Here is a 26249-nt window from a genome sequence, read left to right as displayed (position 1 = left end):
TCCAGCCCTATTTTGCTTTAGAGTCAGGGTCTCACTGAGTTGCTTAGTACCCAGACATTGCTGAGGCTGGTTTTGAACTTGTGATTCCCCTGCCTCAGCCTCCAGAGCTGCTGGGATTACAGGCATGTACCACTGTGCTCAGCTACATGTTTTTAAATGAATAAATTGGAGCTTTTCATTTTATGAATATGTTATGGATTATTTTCTGCCAGATGCATTATTTTACCATTGGATTCACAAAACATCTCTATTTTGTTCATTTACACACACAAAATAATGTTTTCTCATTTTTTTTCAGTTTAGCTTTTTAACACCAGATTTAGTTTATTTCACATCACTAATTTGTTTCAATATAGCAATCACATTAAATTAAAAAACAAAACAGAAAGCAATTGTTTGAGATTTGGTTGGACAGCAGAGCAACCTGGGTAAACAGGCAGCAAACCCTCCAGGTGAGTTACAGATAAGCTTTTTAAGCTTATCCTTTTGGATGACTGTTTACCAAAGGGTAGGACCAACTGAAGATGGAAACCAGCAGACTTATCTCCCTAAAATATTATAAACATATACCTTTCTGTATTATTTATATGTATATATTATATGTGACACTTGAGAAATATACCCAGGAAGTTCCATCCTCTTGGTAACTCCATTTCAATCTTAACTCCTTCACTAGTAGACCATGTTTTCATTGATCATTTTTGTGGTTCATAGGATTGTACATTTAATAACATGATGTAATTTTTTTAACTATTTGGGCTTAAGTTTTATCTTATATTTACTCTCATTTTAAAAATATTTTTTTTCTATTTGCATTTCTCCTAAGTTGTCTGACTTCCTTTTCTTCTTCTTCTTCTTTTTTTTGGTGTGTGTGTGTTTGCCACGCTTCCTCTTTTTTTCTTCTGCTTTCCCAATAGATGTTGCCAGTAGAAACTAATAAGGACTATGTACTTTCACACAGTCTTTACATGTTTATCTGGTACAAAGGGAAATTCTATTGCATCATATTCCATCAGCTTCAGTTTACCAATTAAGACTGCTCTGAAGACAGATCCCAAAGAGGTAATACCAAAAATTGATGAATTGTTCTCAAGAGACTTCTCTGTTTGGGCCATATTTGTCTTCTGAAGAGGCTATTCAGAAAGAATAGACTATTTCACACATTTAATTTACATTCCCTGCATTATCAATCAGTGTTTTCAAAGGGTTAGTTATCTGTAACAGATCCACCTGGGTGCTGGTAAAAATGCATATTACTGAGCCATACCCCAGGTCCAAAGAGTTAGAATTTCTGGAGGTGAAGCTCATGAATATTCAGTTTTTAACAAACTTTCTAGATGTTCCTTCTCTGGAACAATGTTTGAGAATCGTGGGTATAGCAAAATGTTCATGGTTTAGTTTGAGTGTGTCCCCCAAACTTCCTGTGTTAAAAGTTTGGTTCCCAGTGTGGTGGTATTGAAGTGGAGCAGTGTAGCAGAAGGTAACTGAGTTATGGGGGTCCTGGCTGGAAAGTGATTATGCTGGTCCAAGTGAGAACAAGCTGTTCTCTCAAGAGCATGTTGTTTATAGAGCAAGACCACCCCACCTGCTTGGCCCCTTCTGCACAGGGCTATTTTCCTTTCTGCTTCTCCAGTATTTTGAGATCAGGTCAGTGAGGTCCTTATCAGGAGCCAAAATAAATATAGCTATCCAATTTTGGACTTTCCAGCCCTTATAATAGTGAGTAAAATAAACCTCTTTTGTTTATGTTATGGGTACCCTCAGGTATTTTGTCATACCAACACAAAATGGACTAATATAGCTCACTGGTCCTTAAATACACTTGATGATTGATACACTATCTCCTTATTATATTCCAAATATTTCTCTCATATATTGAATATTCTCCTGGGACAGAATTTTGTGTTATCAGTCTCTATCTGGATATGCTTACTTGAATGGTTTTTTTCATCCCACACTCACTCAAGAGATTCCAAATTAAACTATCCACCAGATGTCTCCAACTCTGTTGTCATGTAGTTGTTATCCAGGGGTTATCTTTGTGTTCCATCATTTTGATATAATACATTGGCTATTATGTAGAGCACTAAAGAAGAAATTATAAAAAAAAAGGAGAACTGGTTAATGACCTCTAGGGTCTAAAAGATTCTTTTACAGGGTGTAACTTAATTCTATTGTTCTTTACTTGTTTTCTCAGAATAATCCCTAACTTACCTTGTTATCACCTTAATCTATAATCTTCACATTTACGAATAAACCGATACAATTTTTCCTAATTAGACTCTTTGCTCTCTAATCTCCCGCATCTTCTGAAACTTAATCTAATAAAGACTTTTTACCTCACTTACTGCCTGTTCCCAATTGTTTACAGACTACCTTACAAACTAGATTTAAGGCTCTTTACCATCTAGCTCCTGAATACATTTCTCTGGAATAAACTTCTACCTCTACCAAATAGATATGTGAACTTGATGTAAGCATTTTATTTTCTGGGCTCATGATGTTAATTGACCAAATTATATTTTTCTCTTAAGGCCTGATTCCTTCTCCCACCAACTTGGCTGGCCCTCAGAACTTGCTTTTTTTCAGCTCCTCTGGTGATTCTATGCTTTTTGTAATAAAAAATATGCATGTGCTCCTTGGTATTATCTTTTATTTTTCTAATTCCCCAGTTACCCTGTTAGCTTCCTAAATGTAGGAACAATATTTTGTTAACTCCTTTCTCTTCTTTGTCTAGTCCAGACTTATGTCTAGTAAGTGTTCAAAATACTGAGCAAATTTATTTGTTTATGCATTCCTACATCAAATAATTATTGAATGCCCAATGAGAACAAATATGTTCCTTGCTTTCATGGGACATATATTTTAGTTGGAAAGACATTAATGAGATAAAAAATAAGATGATCAATAGCTCTATTCTTTTTTTAGTAAACTGTTTAAGTACCTGTCATAAGCCAGACATTGTGTTCAATACAAAGCTGAGGCTGATAGGTTTGGGAGGAGAATCATATATAAACCACTAAACTATAATGTTATACATGGGAACAAAGTACCCTAGAGCAGAACGAGTACAACTATCTCTGCCAAGGAAAGTCTGCCCACTTTCGTTTGGATCTTGAAAGTGAATTTATACGAGGTTCAATAATGCAGTATTTTTACCCGAAGGGTCATTCTCAGAAACCTGATAAGCTGATTCCTATGTCATTATTTTGAGCAGAAATCTGAGCTAGGTCCAAGAATCTGGAGATATGAGTAGACTAAAGCACAGAGGAGGGTGACAGTGTCAGAATGGTTTGCTATCAGGTTAACAGCCAGGTCCAGGCTAATGGGCCTTCCTCCTGGCGCCTCCCTGGCTCTGCCGCCTTTCGCGGAGTTGTTAAATTTACGTCCCCCAGAATCTTAGGGGTTCGCAAAGCAGCAAGTGAAAAATCTGCCATAATTTTTTTTTTGAGAGAGAGAGAGAGAGAGAGAGAGAGAGAGAGAGAGAGAGAGAGAGAATTTTTTAATGTATATATATATTTAGTTCTCGGTGGACACAACATCTTTGTTGGTATGTGGTGCTGGGGATCGAACCCGGGCCGCACGCATGCCAGGCGAGCGCGCTACCGCTTGAGCCACATCCCCAGCCCCTGCCATCAATTTTTAACACTCAAAGGAAATCTAGCAGAAACGGTGCCTTTCCTGGTGGTATTAATTAAGGTGACCTGGTTCTGTTAGAACCACAACAGACCCACACTGAGCCGGGCTCTGACTGAGCTACCTTAACGCCTTTCACTGACTACATCTCGGTTTGCTGCCCGCGACGCCGCGGAATCGCCCAGGACCACCAGCAGGGCCGGGAGCAGGCGATTCTGTTCAATGCTCTTATAACTGCTCCAGGATTGTGGCTTCGCCCGTGTGTCCCTGGCCCATAGCGCTTCCCTTTCTTGATGTGGAAGCTCCTGTCGTGCCCTGCCTGTCCACAGGACACACCGCCCGCGTCCCGGGAGACGGCGTTCTCCACAGCTCCCGGGCGCGTTCAGGAACGCGGCGCGCTCGCTCTCGCGCATGCGTGACACGGCGACTCCGCGCTCCCCGGGCGGACACCCGGGGAAACCTCGAGCGTCGGCGCCCAAGGTGCGCGTGCGCAGTCGCCTCAGGAGCCCCCTTCCCGATCCTCCCAACCAACTCCTACCCTGCCATCCACCCCGCTCCCTTCTAACTCTTTCGCCCCATTAAATCAGCCGGCCCTCCTGCACGTCACGGGCGAAAAGAGGTCCCCACAGGGGGTCTCCAGCCGACGCAGCCGCCGTGCGCGCCGACGCCGCCCGGGGCGTGCAGAGACCCGCCGCCCCGCCCCTTCCGCCGCTCGCGCGCGCACGGCCCTCCGGGGTTGGCTGCTACGGGGACCGCGGCGGCGGCCTCGAGAGCGGCTGTAGCTTTGCCTGATTAGTTCCCTCCGCCCCCTCGCGTCGGGCGCTGTGGTGCGGTTGCCTTGAGACCCCCAACTTTATTGTTCCTCAGCCCCACCTCCCGGCGCGCGTCCTCGGGATGCACTGAGCTGAGGGGAGGGGCGCGGCGGAGGGTCGCGGTCGCGGTCCCTCGCCTCCGAGCGCCCGGCCGGAGGGGCGGGAGTCACGATGTCCGGTAGCCGCCAGGCCGGGTCGGGCTCCGCGGGGACGAGCCCCGGCTCGTCGGCGGCCTCCTCGGTGACTTCCGCCTCCTCGTCCTTATCCTCGTCCCCGTCGCCGCCTTCCGTGGCGGCCTCGGCGGCGGCGCTGGGGTCCGGCGGGGCAGCGCAGGCCGCGGGTTCGGGCGGTCTCGGCGGCCCGGTGCGGCCTGTGCTGGTGGCGGCAGCGGTGTCGGGCAGCGGCGGCGCGAGCGGCGGCGGGGCGGTGTCCGCGGGCCTGTCCCGGCTCAGCTGCGCGGCCAGGCCCAGCGCCGGCGTAGGAGGGAGCAGCTCCAGCCTGGGCAGCGGCAGCAGGAAGCGTCCTCTGCTCGCGCCCCTCTGCAACGGGCTCATCAACTCTTACGAGGACAAAAGCAACGACTTCGTATGGTGGGTCTGAGGAGCAGCCCCCTCGCTCAACTGTGCGTTCCCGCTGCTCGGTCTGGGGGGCTCCGGCGGGGGCGGCCTCTGGAGAGCCGGGACCCTGGTGCAGTGCAGGGTCTGGTTAGGGGCGGGGAAGCAGGGGTGAAAGTGAAGAGCGCTAAGTGCGGTGGGCAGGAAGTGCAGGGAGTTTAGGGAATGGGGAGGGCAAATAAATGATGGTGGAGAAAAGAAGAAATCTGGGCACGGAAATTGGGTTTTGAATTTTTTGGCTATTTGGCGGACTAAGCGCCTAGTCTGGGATACTTGTTCAATTACAAGTAGTGGGGTGGAATTGCTGGTCAAAATCTGCTTATTGTAAATATGGTAGATGATGCTCTAAACATGGGTAGGGATGTTTTAAGTAGTCTTTAAATACCCATTTTGGCTATGTGTAAATATGTCCTATTTTAAAAGGCACTTAATGTGTGGAGGATACCGTAGTCAGTCTGTTCAGGAAAGGTCCACTTTTCAACTGAATAACTTGAACGAGAGAGCCACATTTATTAAATATCTTTGTGTCACATGTATCTTTATTACAGCATGCTGTGTAACAGTATACTGAAACTTCTGGCCTGAGGGATGCTTAGGTAGAGACATTTTGTTGTCATGTTTAGCATCTTGAATGTTACACAGTAATATTCAGTCATATTTGATGTAGTGGGGCTTACCACATTTAGTGAAAGATGGAGTGGACAGTCTTGGACAGAGTTTGAAATTCTCATTTTTTTTAGGTATTCTTTGTAGGATTATGAGAGAGTAATTGCTTTTTGCTGATTAAGAACTGGTAGGGCTTTGTGTCTTTTCTCTGGAGTAAGTTGTTGATTGACTTAGAATATTAATGACCTAGGAAGTTGACTTGCACAGTCATTACTGGGGAAGTCGATTCACTTCAGGGGTGAAGGGAGCCAGATTTGGTATTTTAACTATGATATGGAAATAGGAGATTTCTGTTTATTGCAGAAAAATAATGATGTTTTTATTCATATTTCTACTTTTAAATTAAATTATTCTGGATTCAGAATTCATTTTCATTGAAATTGGACTATAATTGTGATTGTTATGTATAAATAATTTAAAGTATATCTAAGAGATGTTTGCTTTTTTACCCAATTAATAGTGCCGCATGCTGAAATAGAAGCTAATAAAACAAATTGGGAGCTGTGGGATTTAGTTATTGTTTTTAGAACATTCACATTTCAATTTTCAGTTGACTAAAAGAAAGCGAACATGCCTGTATCCACATAGGTCTCTAAAATAGTGTAGATGTGAAAAATGAGGAAATTAGTCATTCAGTCATTCACCAGATACTTATTTGACATTCTTCATCTGCCAGGCACCATCTTAGTTTCAGTGTACTACAGTTAAAGCTGTAAGGAATTAGAGAGGAATGTAAGAGCACCTGACATCCATCATTGATCTCCCCTCCCAGCTTCATGGCACACAGGTGTGCCAGCAGTCAGGAGTCTGAGGCAGAAGGACTACAAGTTCAAGGCCAACCTCAAGGGCTTGTTGAGATTATCTCAGAATAAAAGATAGAAAAAGGGCTGGAGATGTGGCTCAGTATCGCCCCTGGGTTCATCTCCCAGTATTGCAGAATGAATGAATGAATGAAACTGCAGAAGTTTTTCTGAAGTTGCTTTTCCCCTTTGCATTTTCTACTAGCAATATTAAAAAAAAAATGTGATTGTTTTACATCCTTGCCCACATTTTGTGTTTTCAGCCTTTTAAATTTTAATCACTATGGTGGTTTTGTCATAATTTGCATTACCTTAATAACTAATGGTGTTGAGCATAAGTCTTTGCATATCTTTTATGAAGCATCTGTTCTAACTTCTTGCCCATTTTTCTCCTAAGTTGCTTGTCATTTTGACTTGTAAGGGTTCATTTTAGATTCTGGTTACATGTCTTGTCAGTCTTAGGTAGTGTGATAATTTTTTCCCAGTCTGTTGTTTACCTTTTCATTTTTTTCCTAGTTTTCTTCAGTGGCCAAAAAAAGTCTAGTTTATTGATTTTTTTTCTTTTATTGTTTGTGATTTTTTTTAAATGTCTAAGCTAAGAAATTGTTGTCTAGCATGAAGTCACAGAGATTTTCTTCTAGAAATTTTACGTTTCTTATGGCTGAGATCCACCTCCTTTCATTACCCATGGAATCTGATTATCCTAGCACCAATTATTGAATAGACTATCTTTGTTCATTAAGGTTTCTTAGTACCTCTCTTCAAATTAGCTATTTATGTATGAATTTTATGGAATTTGTATTCTATTCTATTGATTTATATGTTTTTCTCTACACCATTTCTATACTGTTTTTATAACTGTATTAATCTTGAAATCAGTATGATTTTGTTCTTGTATTTCAAAATTGTTTTGGTTATTAAGGTTCTTTCCATTTCCACATACATTTAAAAATTATTTATGAGGGCTGAGGGCATAACTCAGTGATAGAGTGCTTCTTTAGCATGCACAGGGCCCTGCATGGGATCCCTAGAACCATAAAGAAAAAAAATTGCCTGCCTGCCTGTCTGTCTGTTTTCTCCCTCCCTTTCTCTATGTCTCCTCTTCTCCTTCCTTCCTTTTCTTTCTTTCCTGGGAGCATTGAACTCACGGATGGTTTATCACTGAGCTACATCCCCAGTACTTTTTATTTTGAGACAGGGTCCTGGCTGAATTGATGAGACTGGCCTGAAATTTGCTGTCCTCCTGCCTCAGCCTTGCAGAATTGCTGGAATTATAGGTGTGCGCCAGCATGCTCACTGCTTGTCATTTTGTATTAAAGAGGATGGAGGCTCTTAATTTGGGTTTCTTTCAGTCTATTACTCAATTTAGAAAAACTTGACATCTTAAAGGTATTGAATTGTTTGATTCATAAACATAGTGTGTTTCTTCAATTATTAGGTCTTCATTAATTTCTCTGAGCAACACCTTTTACTTTCAACTACCCAAGTTTTGCAAATTGAAATTAAAGAGGTCCTAAATATGATTGATAATCAGACATCCATGGGAGGGTGGAGGAAGCCTTCAGTCTTTACAACATACTGTGTGTGTATGTGTGTGTGTGTGTGTGTGTGTGTGTGTGTGTGTGTGCACACACACAAACATATATATACCCATATATATGTGTATATATATATAAAATATATGAAAGCTGGCTTGAAATGGGTTACAGACATAAGAGAACTAAATCTTGTAGAAGAAAATATTTTGTTAAATTTGTCACTAAGTATTTCATGCTTTTGATGCTGTTGTAAATGTTATTTTAATTTTGGTTTCTAATTGTTACAAGCATATAGCAATGCAGTTTATTTTTGTATATTGACCTTATTTATATCCTGTGAATTTAAAAATTCACTTGAATGGTTTTTTGGTAGAAGATGGGATTTTCTAAGATAGTGGGGTTAACTGCAAATATTTTTTTCCTTTCATTCCAATTTGTATGCATTATTTAAAATATATTATTGGAAAATAATAAAAGTTTATTTTTTCTTTGTGATAGTGATCTACGGTTTTCTTTTAATTTTTTCTAATTTTTTTTCTATTTTTGGTATATGGTATATTCATTTGCTAGGGCTTTCAGTGGTATAAACTTTACAAGTTCTTTTTCATGTAATTCTAGAACCTGGAAATATGATTTCAAAGTGTACACAGGTTTGATTTCTTTTGAGTCCTTTGTCCTTAGCTTGCAGATGGTTGAGATTTTTCTCTTTTTCTTTGGTCTTAGCAGTTTAAAAGCAAGGTATGTGTTAGGGAATCTTGTTTTTAAAAATCTTTTTTGTAATTTTCAGAGCTTACATTTGTGGTTTGATTTCTATTGTTATTTTAAAAGAGTTGAGCTATTACCTCTATACATAGTTCTTTAATCCATCCTCTTCTCCTATGACTTCAATTACATACTTGCTACATCATTTGATATTGACCCGTGGCTCTTGGATACTCTGTTCTTTTTTTTTTTTCATAGTGTTTTAATTTGAACCATTTCTTTTGACCTCTTTTCATATTTTTGCTTCTTTATTTGTGTTTTGATGAGCCCATCAAAAGAATGCTTTGTCACAGATCATGTGTTTTAAAAAGTTTTAGCAATTTCATTTTATTTTCCCTTTTAGTTTTCATGTCTTTGCTGAAATTCGTTTTTCATGCATATTGCCATTTTTTCTACTAGATCTACTCAAATTAATCATAGTTTTTGTCTCATAGGCTTACCATTGGAATTTTCTCTTGAAGCTTGTTGATTGCTTTGGCTTTTTGGATTTGTTTGTTTTTGGTTTTATGTATATTTCATACTGGAGATTGCATGTCCAGTAGTGTTGATGCCTGAAAATAATTACACCTCTCCTGTTAGGTTGAGTCAGCGTGGTCAGGAGTTGGGCTGAATTTGGATTTTGTTATTGCTGTGTAGTCACCTTTCATCTACCAAAGGCTTCGCATTTCACCAATGTTGTCTTGAGTGTGGGGTGAAGTTTGGGATGCCAGAAAGCTTTTCTTCACAGTTTTCAGCTTCACACCTACTTTTCAGAAGGGTTGTGTGCATGCTCTGTCCCCATCCCCTAGCAGACACTGTTGATATGTGTGGCTTTGTGGTAGACTGAGTTCACCTTATTGCTAGGCTTTATTAATTTATTGTGATGTATGTTTTAGTTTATTGATTTGAGAGACTTAGTATCCCCAGACCATTCCAGCACTATCAGATTCTTCAGTGATTATTATGTACTCAACCACAAATTATAACATTGTCTTAATTCAGTCGGCTTTAATAAAAATACCTTAGACTGGGTAAGTTGAACAAAAGAACATTTGTCTCTCACAGTTCTGGAGGCTGTGAAGCCTAAGATGAAAGCATTGGCAGATCCAGTGTCTGGTGAGGGCCCACTTTCTGTCTTGTAGATAGACACCTTGTTGCTATGTGGCTCCATTAGAGCAAACTCTAGATTTATGAGGATATAATCCCATCATGAGGGCTTTTCCACTCTCTCACCCTTATCTGAACCCAGTTGTCTCCAAAAGACTCTATCTCCTAATTCCATTACATTGGGAGTTGAGGTTTCAACATGAGAATTTTGTCATCTATTATAAGCATCTATCACCTGTATCAGTTTCTGATGCTGTTCTCAAAATGGCCTTTCAAAATTTCTAAGAGTTTTTGATTAATTGATTCAGAAATGAGTGTGTGACATAGGCTGGGTCTATCAGAAAGACTCCTTTTGGAAATTTTGACCCAAGATACTGGGAAAAACTTTTTTTTTATGATTCAGTTTCACTGAGGTATAATTTATAGTTTACTGAGTTTTGTTACATATATGTACCTGTGTAATCCCTAACATTTAAAATATAGGATATTTCAATCACTCTAGAAAGTTTCTTCATGCACTTTTACAGTTAAATCTTCTTTACTCTCATTCATGGTTGCCATTGATCTGACTTCTATTTCTAGATAGTTTTTCCTATTGTAAAATTTTATGTTAATTCATGTATTATATGCTCTTTTGTGGCTTGTTTTACTAAGCATGTTTTTTGAGATTAAACTATATTGTTTGTACTATAGTTTTATTACATTTTTCTCTTTTCTTTTTTTGAGGCAGATTCTTGCTATGTTTATCTGATCTTGAAATCCTGGACTCAGCTCATCCCTCTACCTCAGGCTTCCTAATAGCTGTGACTGTAGGATTGTGCAATTGTCAACTTTTTTAGAATTATGCTTTCTAACTTTTAAATTATGCACAATTTGTCCACTCTGGATTATTTCCATTTTTTGACTATTTGAATATAACTCAAGAATATTTGCTTATAAGTAATTTTATCCCTGTATATTTTTATTTTTCCAATATTGTTTTTGCTTGTAAGTGAATTTTTTATTGTAGATGGCATTTTTCAGCTGTAGAATTCAGTTTTTGTTTTATTTTAAAAAATCGGTGCTATCTTGTTCAATATCTGAAACCAGTGTTTCCTTTATTTTTTTCACCCAGTTTTTTGAGTATGTATGGTCAGAGGAAAGTTGTTTCCAGTTAAATGTTGACCTTGAGTGCAAGTGAATTAGTCATGTTTCTCATTTCAAAAAACACTGTCCTAATACCAAAAGCTTTTAGTTCTATTGTGGATTCCCTTAATAAATGCCGCATCACCAAATATTGGACAGTATTGTGTGGAAAAATCTAGATATCAGTGATGAGCGAAAAATAATTCAGAAAAGTTAGACACTTAAAAATGAGAATTTGTAGGAAACTCTAATTTTTTCTGTCTATATTCACAAGAGTGCTATGTGACAAAACTTGTGTAAGTCTAAATAGTTTCAGGAAAAGCATTAAACAATAAAATTATCTTTTTGGCTAGGGTGTAGTTCAGTGGTAGAGTGAGTTCTTAGTGTGTGAAAAGCCTCGGTTCAACTCCTAGCACCAAAATGAATGAATGAATGAATAATATTACTTTTATCTCAGGGGTCCCTTTTTAAAAAAAAAACATATTTTTTTTAGTTGTAGATGGACACAATATCTTTATTTATTTATTTTTATGTAATTGGTGAGACCCTGTCTCAAAATAAAAAAGAGGGTCATAAATAAATATAGTTAAAACATACAAATGTATACATACATATCTATAAAGATAGATATTTTTTTAGAAGTACCACATGCCTATATAAGTGAAAACATATATAGGCATGTGGTACTTAGTTAACACATAGTAGTACTTGAACACATTTATAAGATACATGTGTACATTGTGTAATAATCAGATCAGGGCAACTGGCAGTCTATCACCTCAGGCATTTATCATTGTGTTGGGAACATTCAGTATAGCTATTTTAAACTCTCAGCTATTTTGAACAATATGAAGCAGTCAATCATCTTGCTATAAGATATTAAAAGCTATTCTTCTTGTCCAGCTTCCTTGTCCTCACAAACCTTCCTTTCTCCATCCTCCTTTCCCAAACCCTTCCAGTCTGACAGCCACTATTCTATTCTTTACCTCTTTGAGATCAACTTTTTAGCTTCCACATATAAGTGAAAACTTTGGGTATTTGTCTCTCTGTGCTTGCCTTATTTTTACTCAACATAATATTCTCCAGTTCCACTAATGTTACTATAAATGACAGAATTTCATTTTTATGGCAATATTAGTATTCCATTATGAATGTGTACATACCACATTTTCTTATACAGTTTTTAAAACATTTTGTTTTAGTTGTAGATGGACATGATAACTTTATTATATTTATTATGTGGTGCTTAGGATCAAACCCAGTGCCTCACACATGCAAGGCAAGCATTCTACCACTGAGCTACAACCCCAGCCCTCTTATATAATTTTTTACTGATAAGAAAGTTTTATATTTACAGTTGTTTCTATTTTTAGTGGTATGTAATGGTACATCTCATTATTGATGACATCTTAGATCTTACTAAATAGGGGATTGTATTTCCCCCCTTATTTTCTTAATCTCTATTTTCATTTTCCAAATCTCCAAGTTTCCTGTTCAGTTGTGGTGTATATAAATGTATTGTTGTGAGATATATTTTTATATATGCTTTAAGTTTATATAAATTTATTATGCACAGGTCATTTTCATTTTTGTTTTCTCTTTATAAAGCATCAAGCCATGTTACTCCATGTGCCTTTGGCTCATTCCTTTTTTTTTTTTTTTTTAAATATTTTTAGTTGTAGATGGACAGAATATCTTTGTTTATTTGGTTTTTTTAAGTGCTGCTGGGGATTGAACACAATGCTTCATGCATGTTAGTCTAGTGTTCTACCACTAAGCCACATCATTCTTTCTGACTCTTGCATGATGTGCACACATTTAAAAAAATTTTTTAAATTTGTTTTAATTAGTTATACATGACAGTAGAATGCATTTGTGCACTTTGATATACATAGATGGGATATAATTTCTCATTTTTCTGAGTTTACATGTTGCAGAATCATATTGGTCATGTAGTCATATATATATATATATATATATATATAGTAATAGTATCTGTTTCATTCTACTATCTTTCCTATCCCCACATCCCTACCCCTCCCATTCCATCACTTTACCTTCCTAAGATAATGCTATTCTTTCCTAGCTCTATCCCCCTCCTTATTGTGAATTAGCATCCACATATTAGAGAAAATATGCAACCTTTGGTTTTGTGGGATTGGCTTATTTCGCTTAGCATGATATTCTCCAACTCTAACCATTTACTGGCAAATGCCATATTTTCACTCTTCTTTAAAGTTGTGTAATATTCCATTGAGTATATATACCACATTTTCTTTATCCATTCATCTATTGAGGGACACCTAGGTTGGTTCCATAGTTTAGCTATTGTGCATTGAGATGCTATAAACGTTGATGTGGCTGCATCACTATCGTATGCTGATTTTAAGTCCTTAGCTGGGTCAAATGGTGGTTCCATTCCCAGTTTTCTGAGGAATTTTCATACTGCTTTCCATAGTGGTTGCACCAGTTTACAATCCTACCAGCAATGTATGAGTGTACCTTTTTCACTACATCCTCGCTAACATATTTATTGTTGCCTGTATTCTTGATGATTACCATTCTGACAGGAGTGAAATGAAATCTTAGAGTAGTTTTGATTTACATTTCTCTAATTGCTAGAGATGTTGAACACTTTTATCTCATATATTTTGCTGATCAACTGTATTTCTTCTGTTAAGTGTCTCCAGTTCATTAGCCCATTCATTGTTTTTTTTTTTTTTTTTTTTTTTGGTGATAATTTTTTTTGAGTTCTTTCTATATCCTAGAGATTAATGCTTTATTGGAGGTGCATGTGGTAAAAATTTTCTCCCAATCTGTAGGCTCTCTCCTCACATTATTAATTGTTTCCTTTGCTGAGAAGAAGCTTTTTAATTTGGATCCATCCCATTTATTGATTCTTGATTTTACTTCTTACACTTTAGGATTCTTGTTCAGGAGTCAGATCCTAGGCTGATGTGGTAAAGATTTGGGCCTATCTTTTCTTCTATTAGGTGCAGAGTCTCTGTTCTAGTGCCTAAGTCTTTGATCCACTTTGAGTTGATTTTTGTCCAGGGTGAGAGAGAGAGTTAATTTCATTTTGCTACATATGGATTTCCACTTTTGCCAGCACCATTTGTTGAATAGGCTACCTTTTTTTCCAGTGAATGTTTTTGGTACCCTTGTCTAGTATGAGATAACAGTATTTATGTGGGTTTATCTCTGTGTCTTCTATTCTGTACCATTGATCTACAAGTCTGTCTACTTTGGTGCCATTAGCAAGTAGTTTCTCATTTGGTTGAATGTCCTTTTATTTACTGTAGATCCTCCCTTTGCTGGTTTTCACTTTTTTTCCCCCACTTCATCCTCATGGAATATTTTGTTGAGAATGTTCTGTAGTTTAGATTTTCTAGTTGTGAATTCTTTTAATTTTTGTTTATCATAGAATGTTTTAATTTCATCTTCAAATTTGAAAGTTAATTTTGCCGTGTATAAAATTATTGGTTGGCATCAGTTTCTTTCAGAGCTTGAACTATATTATTTCAGGACCTCCTAGCTTTTGAGGATATGGGTTGAGAAATCAGTTGAGATCTGAATTGGTTTCTCCCATATATAATTTGATTTTTTTCTCTCACAGCCTTTAAGATTTTATCTTTGTTCTCTGTGTTAATCATTCTCATTAAAATGTGCCTTGGTGTGGGGATGCTGTAATTTTGTACATTTGGGGTCCTGTTAGCCACTTGTAATTGATTTTCAATTTCATTCTTTAGGTTTGGGAAATTTTCTGCTATGATATCATTGAAACGATTGTGCATTCCTTTGGTTTGTTTCTCTGCTGCTTCATCTATTCCAATAACTCTTAAATTTGGTGTTTTCATTTATTCCATAATTCTTGCATATTCTATTCTTGGTTTCTTACCATCTTCTCCACATGTTCAACTCTACTTTCAAAATTATATATTTTGTCTTCGTTATATGAGGTTCTGTCTTCCAAGTGATCTGGTCTGTTGGTGATTCTTTCTATTGAATTTATAATTTGTTTTACTGATTCCTTAATTTCGAGGATTTCTGCTTGTTTTTTTATTTTCACGATTTCTCTTTATTGAAGTGGTCTTTCACTTCCTATATTTTTTCTTTGATTTCACTCCTTGTACTATCCTTTACCTCACATATCAATTTAACTATATACAATCTGAACTCCTTCTTGGACATTTCTTCTGCTGTGTTTGTTATCAGTGGCTTCTTTGGTTGAAGCATCTTGGTTTGTTTGGAGTGCTTTATTCCCTTGTTTTTTCCATGTTGTTAGTGTGTTTTCCTATCTAAAAGTATGGATCTAAGGCAAGATAAATTCTATCCCATAGACCTATAGTGTCCCTGAAGGTTTCCAGTGCTTTATCTTTACTGGTGAGACCAATATCAACAGCACTCAGTTACACAATATATAGTCTTAAACCTAATAGCTCCCACTAAGCGTCTACTGCTTTCTCAAATTAAACCAAAATGATGAGTTCAATAACTATGTATAGTACAGAGTATTTTAAAAACAATTTAAAATTTCAAATGATGGATGAGAGAACAGAGGTAGTATAGTATGCAATATTTGTGAGGGAGGAAGAGAGAAGCTAGAAGCAAAAATTCACAGGAAGAGTGGAAGAGGAGATTGGCTGTTGGTTGGAGAAAAGTTTGAAAAAGAAAATAGACAAGAGAGGAAGAATAAGAACAAAGAGAAAAAATTAAAGACACAAGAATACAACAAAAATGCGAAACACCATTCATATATCATTGTCCTTCACACACTGATGCATAAAAAACATCCTGTTCCAAATATGGTAGAGAAATTAGTAAATCAAAAAATAAAATAAATCTTGCTGGAAAGTCGAACTGTCTCTGTCAGTGTTCAACAGTTTCTCAGCCCTGTCTCTGACATCTCTTGGGATCACCAAACCCAGATCAGCTCTCGCAAACCCAGTCTCTGTCCCACCGATCTGGGCTTCAGATACCTCAGGCTCAGCCACACTGCATTCCCAATATCTCAATGCTGTTCCTACTTGCAGAGAGACCACCAGAAGATACACTCATGCAAAAGAGCACCCCTGAGGTACAGCACCAAGACAAGGGCCACCAGCACTCTCAGCAGGAAGACCCCAGGCTCCTCCAAACCCGCAGGCATCCCCACATTGGACCTGAAGTTCCCAGCAGCAGTCCCTAGACAGAGGCTCTTGTGGTGGTAAACCTGCTGGCACCCAAGACCCAGGCCTTGGCTGGTGTCCCAAAATGGGTGCAGCCACGTGCAACCAAACCTGGAGTCTCCCCCAAAGTAGTCCTCTAGGCTCTGGTAGCAGTGGTAGTGGCCATGGTTGTTGGCAGCAGACAGTGGGTCAGCAGTAGCGGCAGCTGTAGCTGTGGGGGCAGTGTCACCAAGTGATCTCTGGGGGTCAGCATCAGGGTTGGCTTCAGGTGCATCTGGGGCAGCAGTTTTTTCTGTGGCAGCAGCACCCAGAAAGAAGACCTCCAGGTGATCTCAGGTTGGCAGCAGGAGAATCAGAGGCAGCAGCATTGGCGATAGTGGTACAGGCGGTGGTTGATTGCCACAAACACATTTTACAAGCACATTTTACTTTTTTATTTTACTCATGATGAACATCTAGGCTGCCTTTGATTCAGTACTATCACAATACTGCTGCTGTATAGATATTCTCTTATTGACAAACATGGTTATTTGGGATATGATATATGTATATGAATACATATACACATATGTACACATACACAAAAGTGCACACATACATTTACATACATACCCACATAGACATATAGCCATATACTCTGATGTGTGTGTGTATTTACATAAAATCTCAGGAGTGGAATTTCTAGATCATTAAATATATGAATAATTAATCCTAGATTGCCCATTTGCTGTGTATGAAGATTCTTATTTCTTCAATATCTAACATACTTGATATTCTAATTTTTTAATAATTTAGTAGAGACAGAATATTATTTTATTGTTTTAAATTGCATCTTTTACTAGTGAATTGGAATAGTTCTGGACACTTGAAAGACATTTTTCCTTTCGATGATTAGTAATTCACATCTTTTCCCATGTTTTTATACTGGTTGTATATGTTGATATATAGGAATTGTTTGTATTATGGTGATACAGAAGGTATAAACAGTTCCAGCAGGGACTTTAATCCATTTGTAAATTCTTCTCTTTTTTGATAATACCACTGTATTTGGGAGTCCATAAGAAGTTCTGGGAGATAAAAATTGTCAGCAGTGATATGGATTAAAGGGTACCTTGGTATACCTTGGTATACTGTTAGTGGGAATATAAATTAGTTCAGCCATTGTTGAAAACAGTATGGAGGTTTTTCAAATACAACAAAATTACCATATGATCTTGTATCCATGGGATCTGCATCTGTGTATTTAACTAAGAGGTTGCAGACTGAAAATATTCAGAAAAAATATCTCTCTACTGAACATGTATAGGCTTTGTTTCTTATTCTCTAAACACTGATTTATAGAGCATTTACATTGCATTAGGTGCTGTAAATAATGTAGAGAAGATTATTTAAAATCTTGTAACTATACAAATACTATGTCATTTTATATAAGGAACTTGAGCATTTGCAGATTTTTATATCTGAGTAGTCTTGGAACCAATGCCCTGTGGATACTAAGGGATGCCTTTGTAGCAAAACAAAACAAAACAAAAAAGCCATATATATATATATATATATATATATATATATATATATATATGTATGTGTATATATATATATATGTATGTATATATATATATATATGTATATATATATATATATGTATGTATATATATATATATATATATGTATATATATATATATATGTATGTATATATATATGAATGGCATGTTTGCACTACTATATTCTTTCCTGTACCATTTATGCTAGTTGAGATATGGAATCAACCTAATAACCATTGATGGGTAAGGAGAAGAAAATTTATGTAGTATATAATGGAATGTTATTCAGTGTCTTAGTCTGCTTGTATTGCTACAACAAAATAGCTGATATTGGTAATAAATAATATAAATTTATTTCTCACCATTCTCTACTTCCAAGATGGTGCCTTCAACAGTTTCTCACATGACAGAAAGTGGGAGAGTATAAAAAAGAATGAACAGACTCCTCTCATGGCAGAAGAGAGCAAACCCACTTCCTGAAGCCCTTTTATAAGGGTCTTAATCCCTCTGCCAAAATAATTTAATTACCTCCTTACTATCCTACCTCTTCATACATCACATTAGCCATTATATTTCAATATAATGAATTTTGTCAGATACATTCAGATTATATTATTAAACCTTAAATAAGAAGGAAATACTGCCACTTGCCACAACACAGATGAACCTAAAGGAGTTATGCTAAGTGAAATAAGCCATGCATAGAAAAATAAATACTTAGTGATCTTACTTAGATTTGTGTAGATTGTACTTACTTATGTGTGTGATCTTACTTAGATGTGTTGATCTCATAGAAACAGGTAAAACTGGCTGCCAAAGGTTAGGAAAATTGGGAAATGGAGAGATGGATCAAAAGATACCAAACGTATGTTAATTAGCTTGATTATGTTAAGCATTTCACAGTGTATATGTGTATCAAAACATGTTGAATACCTTAAATATATAAAAACTTTGTCAATTAGACTTCAAAGCTGGAAAAAGTTTTGGGTATTTGTGAGATATTTTGGGAGTCTAAAAGTTTTAGGGATTTGTATCAAGTACCAGGCATCTATGTTTGGCCTGGCTGCCATTTTTGGTGTTTGCTATGCTTGTGCTTGTGCTTGTGCTTGGGTCTTTTGGCCTATCCTTTTGTGAATGCTATCAATTGGCAGAATAGGAGGGGTTCTAAATGGATTGTTAAAGGTTTCTTCCTGAACCTACTCTGGATATGTTCTTGCCCTTAAAAAATTGAAAAGAAAATGTGGTGTTTTGGCGATCTCCTTTGAATTGCTGTAGTTCCTATCATCTGCCTTCTATTTCTTAGGAAAGGGAGTGGTTGGTCAACCCTTTTATCTTCTTTTATTCTATCTTCTGCCTATCTAATAGGAATTCCTTCAAGTTTTTTGCTTGGATGGATGCCACCCTTTCAAAATGTATTATTCCATTCAAATTGGTAAAGCAAAATAACATAAATAAGATGGTTTATAAACAACAGAAACTTATTTCTCACAGTTGTGGAAGCTGGCAAGTTTAAAGTTAGTCTTCTGGCAGATTAGTCATCTGTCAAAGATGCCAATTCTGGTCCATGGATTATTGGTCTATGAAAAATGGCATGCTTACTCTGTCCTAACATGATGGATGGAACAGTCTTGCTCCTTGGGGCCTCTTTTTTAAGGGCACTAATCTGTATATGAGGGCTCTGCCCTCATTAGCTCATCACCTCTGAAGGCTTAGACTTCAAATACCATCATCTTGCGGGGGTTTCAGCTTGAATTTGGGGGGGCGGGAACATATTAAGATTGTAGAACCAATTTTATCACTGGTACATAATTTTCCATATTATCTCTTCTTTGTTTATTCTGTCACTAATGAAATACTGTATCCCAGGCATAGCACTGAGCACTTTGTAGATGTCTTTTTAATGAGTACAGTGGTTCTGTGATTTAAATGTTATCCCAGTTGTATAAATGAGGAAATGGGATTACAGAGATTAAACTACTTGTCCAAAGTAATAAAGCTGTAGATAGCATAGCTAGGATTAGCTTAAGTTAATTTTATTTTTCATGAAGGTCATAAAGCTAGCTTTTGATGACAGGAATGAAGATTTTCTTCTATTTAATTACTTAGATGATATTCCTTAAAAGCTACTGGTTTAAACTGATCTGATGGTAGTTTTTAGGTTTTACAACTTTTAGTGTTAGTGGAGCATATTATATGACATGGCACCCACTGCAGTTCTCTTTTAAAACAAAAAATTAATTAATGGATGATAGAGCTTCATGTTAAACAAACCTGCTGTCCAGTCCAAGAGTATTTCTCACCTGGAGTATAATAGCTTCCATTACTGTTCCTACTTTTGATTCCTTTAGTCTCTTTGTGTCAGGTGGAGTGATTTGGTTCATCATTTTGTCTAACCATGTCATCACATCTTTGTTCTCAACCTTCCAATGAATTTCTGTTTAATTTACTGTATAAAGCCAAAGTCCTTAACTTTACTTTGAATTCTTCAAGTTGGCTCCTGTAAACTCGACATCTCTTTAGCTTTGTCTTGGTCTTCTGCTGTTTTCTCACTTGCTTATTCTGCAGGTCTTCTTGCTAGTCTTTGAACCTGTCAGTTATATTTCCTGCCTTAGGACATTTGTACTTATTCTTCTGTCTGCCAGATTATTGTTCTACTAATTGCCATGTAGATGATTTCTTCACTACCTTGAAATATTTACTAAAATGTCAGCTTCTCATTGAGTCTTCCCTGACTATCCATTCCCTAAATTTACAACCCATTTCCCAGTGCAACCCTTTCTATTCCCTTTCCCCACTTTATTTCTTCCTTAGCATTTATCATAATCTAACCTTATTATAGAAGGTCTTTATTTATCTTATTTATTATCTGTTTCCTATTAGATTGTAAATGCTGTGAGGGGATTTTTGATGGATATTCACAGTTGGTTCATTGTAGATGCCACAGCCAGCCATAAAATGTCCATTGGAAGCATTATTACTCACATTTGTTAATGTATTTAATTTGGAATTGGAAAGATCTATCTCCTTTTCCTTATTTTAAAAATGCCTTGTTATAGGAGCTATTTGAAAGATTGGTATGTTAATACCTAGACATGTGGTAGAAAATTTTGTATATTTACTATTGTCCAAGACTGTTCCTAGTTTTAGAAATTAGTATTGAGACTATAGAGTTTCTTTCAGATGGACTTTTTAAAAATCATAATTATGTATGATTTGAGACAAATGAAACTGAAGGTCATTATGTTAAGTGAAATAAATCAGGCGCAGTTCAAGCAAGGACTGCTTGAACTCTCTTACATGTGGAATCTAAAATAGTTGATCTTGTAGAAATAGAGAGTAGAATAATAGTTACTAGAGGCTGGGTACAATAGGGGAAGAAGGGATTAGGAAAGGTCTGTTAATGTACACTACGATATGATTTAGAGAAATAAGTTCTAGTATTTTATTGCACAGTAGGGGGAGTATAGCTAATTACTGTATATTTCAAAAAGCTAAAAGAGAAGGCTTTTAAATATTATCACCTAAGGAAATAATAAATGTTTAAGGAGCTAGGTATGTTTACCCTGATTGGAACATTACACAGTGCATACATTTTTTGAAACATCACATGGTACCCCATAATTATGTGCAATTTTTATGTGTCAATTAAAATTAAATACCATTTGAAAATAGATTTAGGCTAAAATGTCTTATAATGAATGACAAGAAACAAAACTTCCCCTTCAATATTCCTAAGATAGTCCTCTAAGAAGCAATCCTTTCAATTTTTGTAACTATTTCTTTTGGTGGAATTAATCATCAATGCCATCATCCTGATATTTGAGTGCTTATTTGGTGCTTACTAATGTTGCAAGTAGGTTTTTTTTTCCTTTTGAATTGAATTGACTTGTGAGGTTGATGCTGTTGTTATATGCATAGTAACACATGAACAAGCTGAGGCATAGGGAGATTAAATAATTCATCACATTATATAATTAAAAAGTAGACAGGCTATTGATTTAACACAGACATCACAACTTCTCTCCTCTATTATGTACTGCTAACTAGATTGCCTTCATTTCACGAAATAACATGGTTGTTACAGTTTGGATCTGGATGCTCCCCAAAGGCTCATGTGTTCTAGGATTCATCCCCAAAGATGGTTTTATTGTGAGGTAGTAGAAAACTTTAGGAGGTGGTGCCTAGTTGGAGGAAGTTGGTCACTGGGAAGGTGGTCTCAAAAGCTGTATCTTCTTGGCTGCCATGAGTTAAAAGCAACTTGTTTAACAACACCCTTCTACCATGATATTCTGCTTTACCAGAAGCCCACACTGATGGGACCAAGAAATCATGGACAGAAACCTCTACATCTGTGAACCAAAATAAATCTTTTCTCCTTTTAAGTTGATTTTCTCAGATATTTATCACAGAAACAAAAAGCTAGCAATAGTACTACTGTTCTTGACTTATTACTTGAACTTCCTATCATAGATGAAGATTTAAATATTTCAAACTGGTGAGCAAGTAGGTAAGTGCTTGGCTAGGTAGTTCTGGAAGAGGTAGAAGATTAGGGTCCTTTGTGTCAGTGCTATTCAAACTATCTGTGATAATTTTTTTTTTCATTTTTTGGTCATATTTATAATTTTTAAAAATTTAGTGAAAATGAATTACTACAAAATAAGATTACAAAACCCATATAATGCAATAAAACTCATTTCAATTATATTCAAAAGCATTCTGTCAAATTCCCCTACAAGATGAAGGTTCTATACTTCAAATTTCTATACTTCTTCAGAAGTTGGTAATATAATGAATCCTGCAATCCTTGGACCAGCCCTGGCCCGCGAGCTACCCTGGATGGTGCTGTCCTGCTTATTCTAAGTCTTCCAGTTAATCCCTCTGTTTTCAGTCAGCCTGCCTTTTTCATGTTTACCATCTCCTTGGATTGAGCCTCTTTGGGGTTAGGCTGGGTTGATTGGCCTACTTTTTAAGTTTTATCCCTTTCAGTATGTACTCTGATCTGTGGCCTTCTCTATCTTGGTTCTTCATTTACCTTTGTGTCTGCTTTTCTTCTTGTGGAGTTTGTTCAAGTATCTATCATTAATAAATATTTTTCTTTTCATTATTGAGGCTTTAAATCCTGCATTATTTTTATTCTTCTATCACTTTAATAGGTTTAGGAGGAAAAGTAGAGAAATGTTTTTTAGTAAGTTTATTGCTGTTGTGACTTGGAGGTCTACCAGAGTTTTATTTTTTCCTTCTAGATGTGAGCAAGAGACTTGGCATTTAAGGCTATTAGATACTCTTGTGTGGGTTGCACACTGAGGAGTCATATCTGATCAAGGGGAGATAGATCAAGGACATGAAAAACAGTTAACATTTTACTTATTAAATCTTTTGCCCTTTTGTTGGGACTGAAAGAGAGACTGCCTGTTTCTAATTCCAGAAAGTCACCAAGTTATGTATGTGATTGTTTTGCCACATCTAACCTAAGGGAGTGCCTTTTTTTTTTTTTAATATTCATAGAAGTGTTGTATGTCTTAATTATGTACTTGAAGAAACTCAGACATTAAAATACCCTTTTTTCAGAATTTTACCAATTTGATATACATTATATTGTATCAGATAACTCCTGACATATTTAATGAATTAGTTGGTTTGTAATTCTCTGTTCCCTAATCCACAGATCTCAAACATCTTTCTCCTGGGTCCCTTTGTAGCCATTGTGGTAATTTCCCATAACATGTTTGACTCTATCAAAAGACTTTCCATCCCCACTTTCTAGGATATTGTTTATACTCAGGAAATAATCCTTGAAGGAGTGAATTTTCATTTAAAGTTTTAAATGTTAATGTGTCATTAGTAAGGTTAGAATTTGTATACTACTAAAGAAAAGTGGATAAATGCTGGATTAAAAAGAGGGATGGATTTGCTTTTATCTTGCAAAGAGAACTTCAGAGATAGATAATCTAGGATTGATAGAGCTTTTTGAGGATGTCATCAAGGAACCAGTATCCTGTTGTAAGCTTATGACTTTTGTCTTCTCAGTCACAAACGGTGGTTGTATCTCTAGACATTTCATCCGTTTAGACCTAAATTTGAATTTTGGCTTTGAGATTTTTACAGCTTTGTGCCTCAGTTTCCTCATCTTTAAAATGGATCCCATAATATGCACCTGTCTCATTGTGTTGTAGAAAAATTAAAACTATTTAATGTATGTCTTAGTTCAGTAGATCTAGTTTGTTATTTGAAATAGTGATAATTATTACCATCATTATCTACAAGCATTATTGAAACTGGAATTCTAAATTTGTCACTTGAAGAATTGATATTTTGGGGAATAGAGAAGAAAAGAGGTAATGTAGATTAACAGGTCCAGGTAGGTGCTCTTGAATACAGGAATGTGGAAGAAGATGGTAGAATTTTCTTAAGGGCTTTGTGACTGTGTTGCACTATAAAATTATGGACTGAGTAAAGTATTTAAACCAATTAAATGTACTCATTACATTCTTTTACTACAATCTTTGTAAAGTTCAGCTCAGTAGGAATTTCATCTTCTATTGTTAGGTTTGAAGATGCAACTCAAGTATTTGCCGATTCTGATTTCATTGATATTATTACTAACCTTTTCTAATTTGTTAACATTCTTCTTTAAAAAAAATCATTTTTTTATTTTTTTAGCCCCATCTGCTTTGATATGATCGAGGAAGCATACATGACGAAGTGTGGCCACAGCTTTTGGTAAGGTGATTTTGTTCAGCGAAATAGTCTTTTTTTTTTTTTTTTTTAAACTTATATGTATATGTAAACCAATGAGAAATTATGCTTTTTAAACTAATTTTATATTGTTTCCTTGACTGATCTGTGTTACAGAGTTCACAGTTCAAGGTAGTATGAGTTCTGTTGAAATATTTTATCATAGGTTTTTAAGATGGATTTTAAAACTTTTTGTTTATTAATTATTAACAGGAACTAAGCTGTTTCAGAAAATGGAGGTTGATGAGCATAAACATAAACACCCATTAGTCACTTGTTGGACTAAGCAGAAGAACCAGTAAAGCATGCTGGGGAGGATGTGGGGAAAAGGACATAGAGGATTAAAAAGTTCTCTGTTTTCTTGTTTAACATTTTGTTTAGTGTTATCTTGAGATTTTTTTTAATGTCCCATTAGTGTGTATATTTAAAAAAAAAACGTAGTTATAAAATTGACACATAAAATAGAATTCACAGTTGTAGGCGGTTTAATATGTATACTTTAGTAGTGTAAGTTTTGAGGAACCACCATACTGTATTCCAGGTGTTACACCATTTTATATTCTCACCTGCAGTACACAAGGGTCCAGATTTCTTCCACATCCTTGTCAATGCTTGTTTATCTTTCTTTCCTTTTCTATTTCCTTTTCTTTCATTTTTTGATAGTAACCATCTAAATGAGTATGCAACCATCTAAATGAGTATGCAATCTGTATTTTTTAAAATTTTGCTGATTGATTACAAAGGATACAAATGAAGAACCATATGCATCAATATATAGAGTATGAGATAGGTGGGGAAAAAGGCAGGGAACTTTTAGGCATGCTACCCTTCCAACACCTCCATATGTTCAGCAACACACAGTTGTCTGAACCCTGTCCTTTGGGTTTTTACATGAGCTTCACTAAGTTGTCATATTTAATTAAATAATTGGCCATTGGTGATCATCTCATCCTTCAGCATTCTCCCCTTCCTAGGGATGGAGGGTGCTAAATGTTCCAGCCTTATAACTCCGTGGCTGGTTTCCCTGAAAACCAGTGATCCAGAGTCTATCCTGGAGTCCCCAGACATTGTCATCTCATTGTACTTCTTTATTCTTTCATTAGAGGTGGCCCATCCTATTTATGATCAATCACCTTCATGAATAATTTACCTATTTCCTTGGTATATTAATTTAGCATTAATCTTTTCTGTTGTGTTCTAACAATTCTTACATTCTCATTCATATTGAGGATGAATATGATATGTAGCATGATATACTATGGTTATGAAGAATGTTGGGTGTGTTAGCACCAATCTGTAAGTTCTTTAGTTTTGTCTGGTACGTGTTGATTCATTGACTGATATTTCCAGTCAGATGGTCCCTTAAAACATTTGGAATGAAAGTAGCTTTCTTTATTTGCATTGTTTATATTGTTTATTAAAATAAGATTAGAGCAATTAATAATTCTTGGCTTAGAAATGCAAAATTTATTGTAACTGAAAGATATAATATGAAATGTGAATTTCTTTCTTCCTAATCTTTCTTTTTTTTTTATTCTAAAAAGTTATCACTGGCAAGCAGGGAATGTGTAGCTTTCCAGAATCTTTTGCCATTTAAGACTATGTTGCCGTCTTCAACAATTTTTATCTGTTAGTATATTATTATGCTGTCATTATTGATTCATGAATTACTTCTTGCTCTGAATTTGCTAATGAATTTCTGGTCATCTGAATCTTCCTTTTAGGCCAATACCTGTATGGATTTGGTGTTTTTAGGCTGATTATT

General features: G+C 36.5%; 1 protein-coding gene across 8 annotated transcripts in view; it reads left to right on the top strand.

The window, feature by feature from the left end:
* The first annotated feature begins 4325 nt into the window (after positions 1-4325).
* Positions 4326-26249, top strand: part of Cop1 (COP1 E3 ubiquitin ligase) — a 173350-nt gene continuing 151426 nt past the window's right edge. For 4 of the 8 annotated variants that reach the window (XM_078022365.1, XM_078022363.1, XM_040278683.2 and 1 more), the window contains exons 1-2: positions 4327-5038; positions 24410-24469. In XM_078022365.1, the coding sequence (XP_077878491.1) occupies positions 4620-5038; positions 24410-24469 (479 nt within the window). In that variant the 5' untranslated portion in view covers positions 4327-4619. Of the gene's footprint in view, positions 5071-24409; positions 24470-26249 lie in introns of all 8 variants that reach the window. The other 4 variants (XM_078022366.1, XM_078022364.1, XM_078022362.1 and 1 more) reach the window with 3 other exon arrangements.

This window comes from Ictidomys tridecemlineatus, chromosome 10 (assembly GCF_052094955.1).
Source record: "Ictidomys tridecemlineatus isolate mIctTri1 chromosome 10, mIctTri1.hap1, whole genome shotgun sequence".
NCBI lineage: Eukaryota > Metazoa > Chordata > Mammalia > Rodentia > Sciuridae > Ictidomys > Ictidomys tridecemlineatus.
The sequence above is the reverse complement of the archived record's forward strand: the minus strand, read 5'-3'. Positions and strand labels throughout refer to the sequence as shown.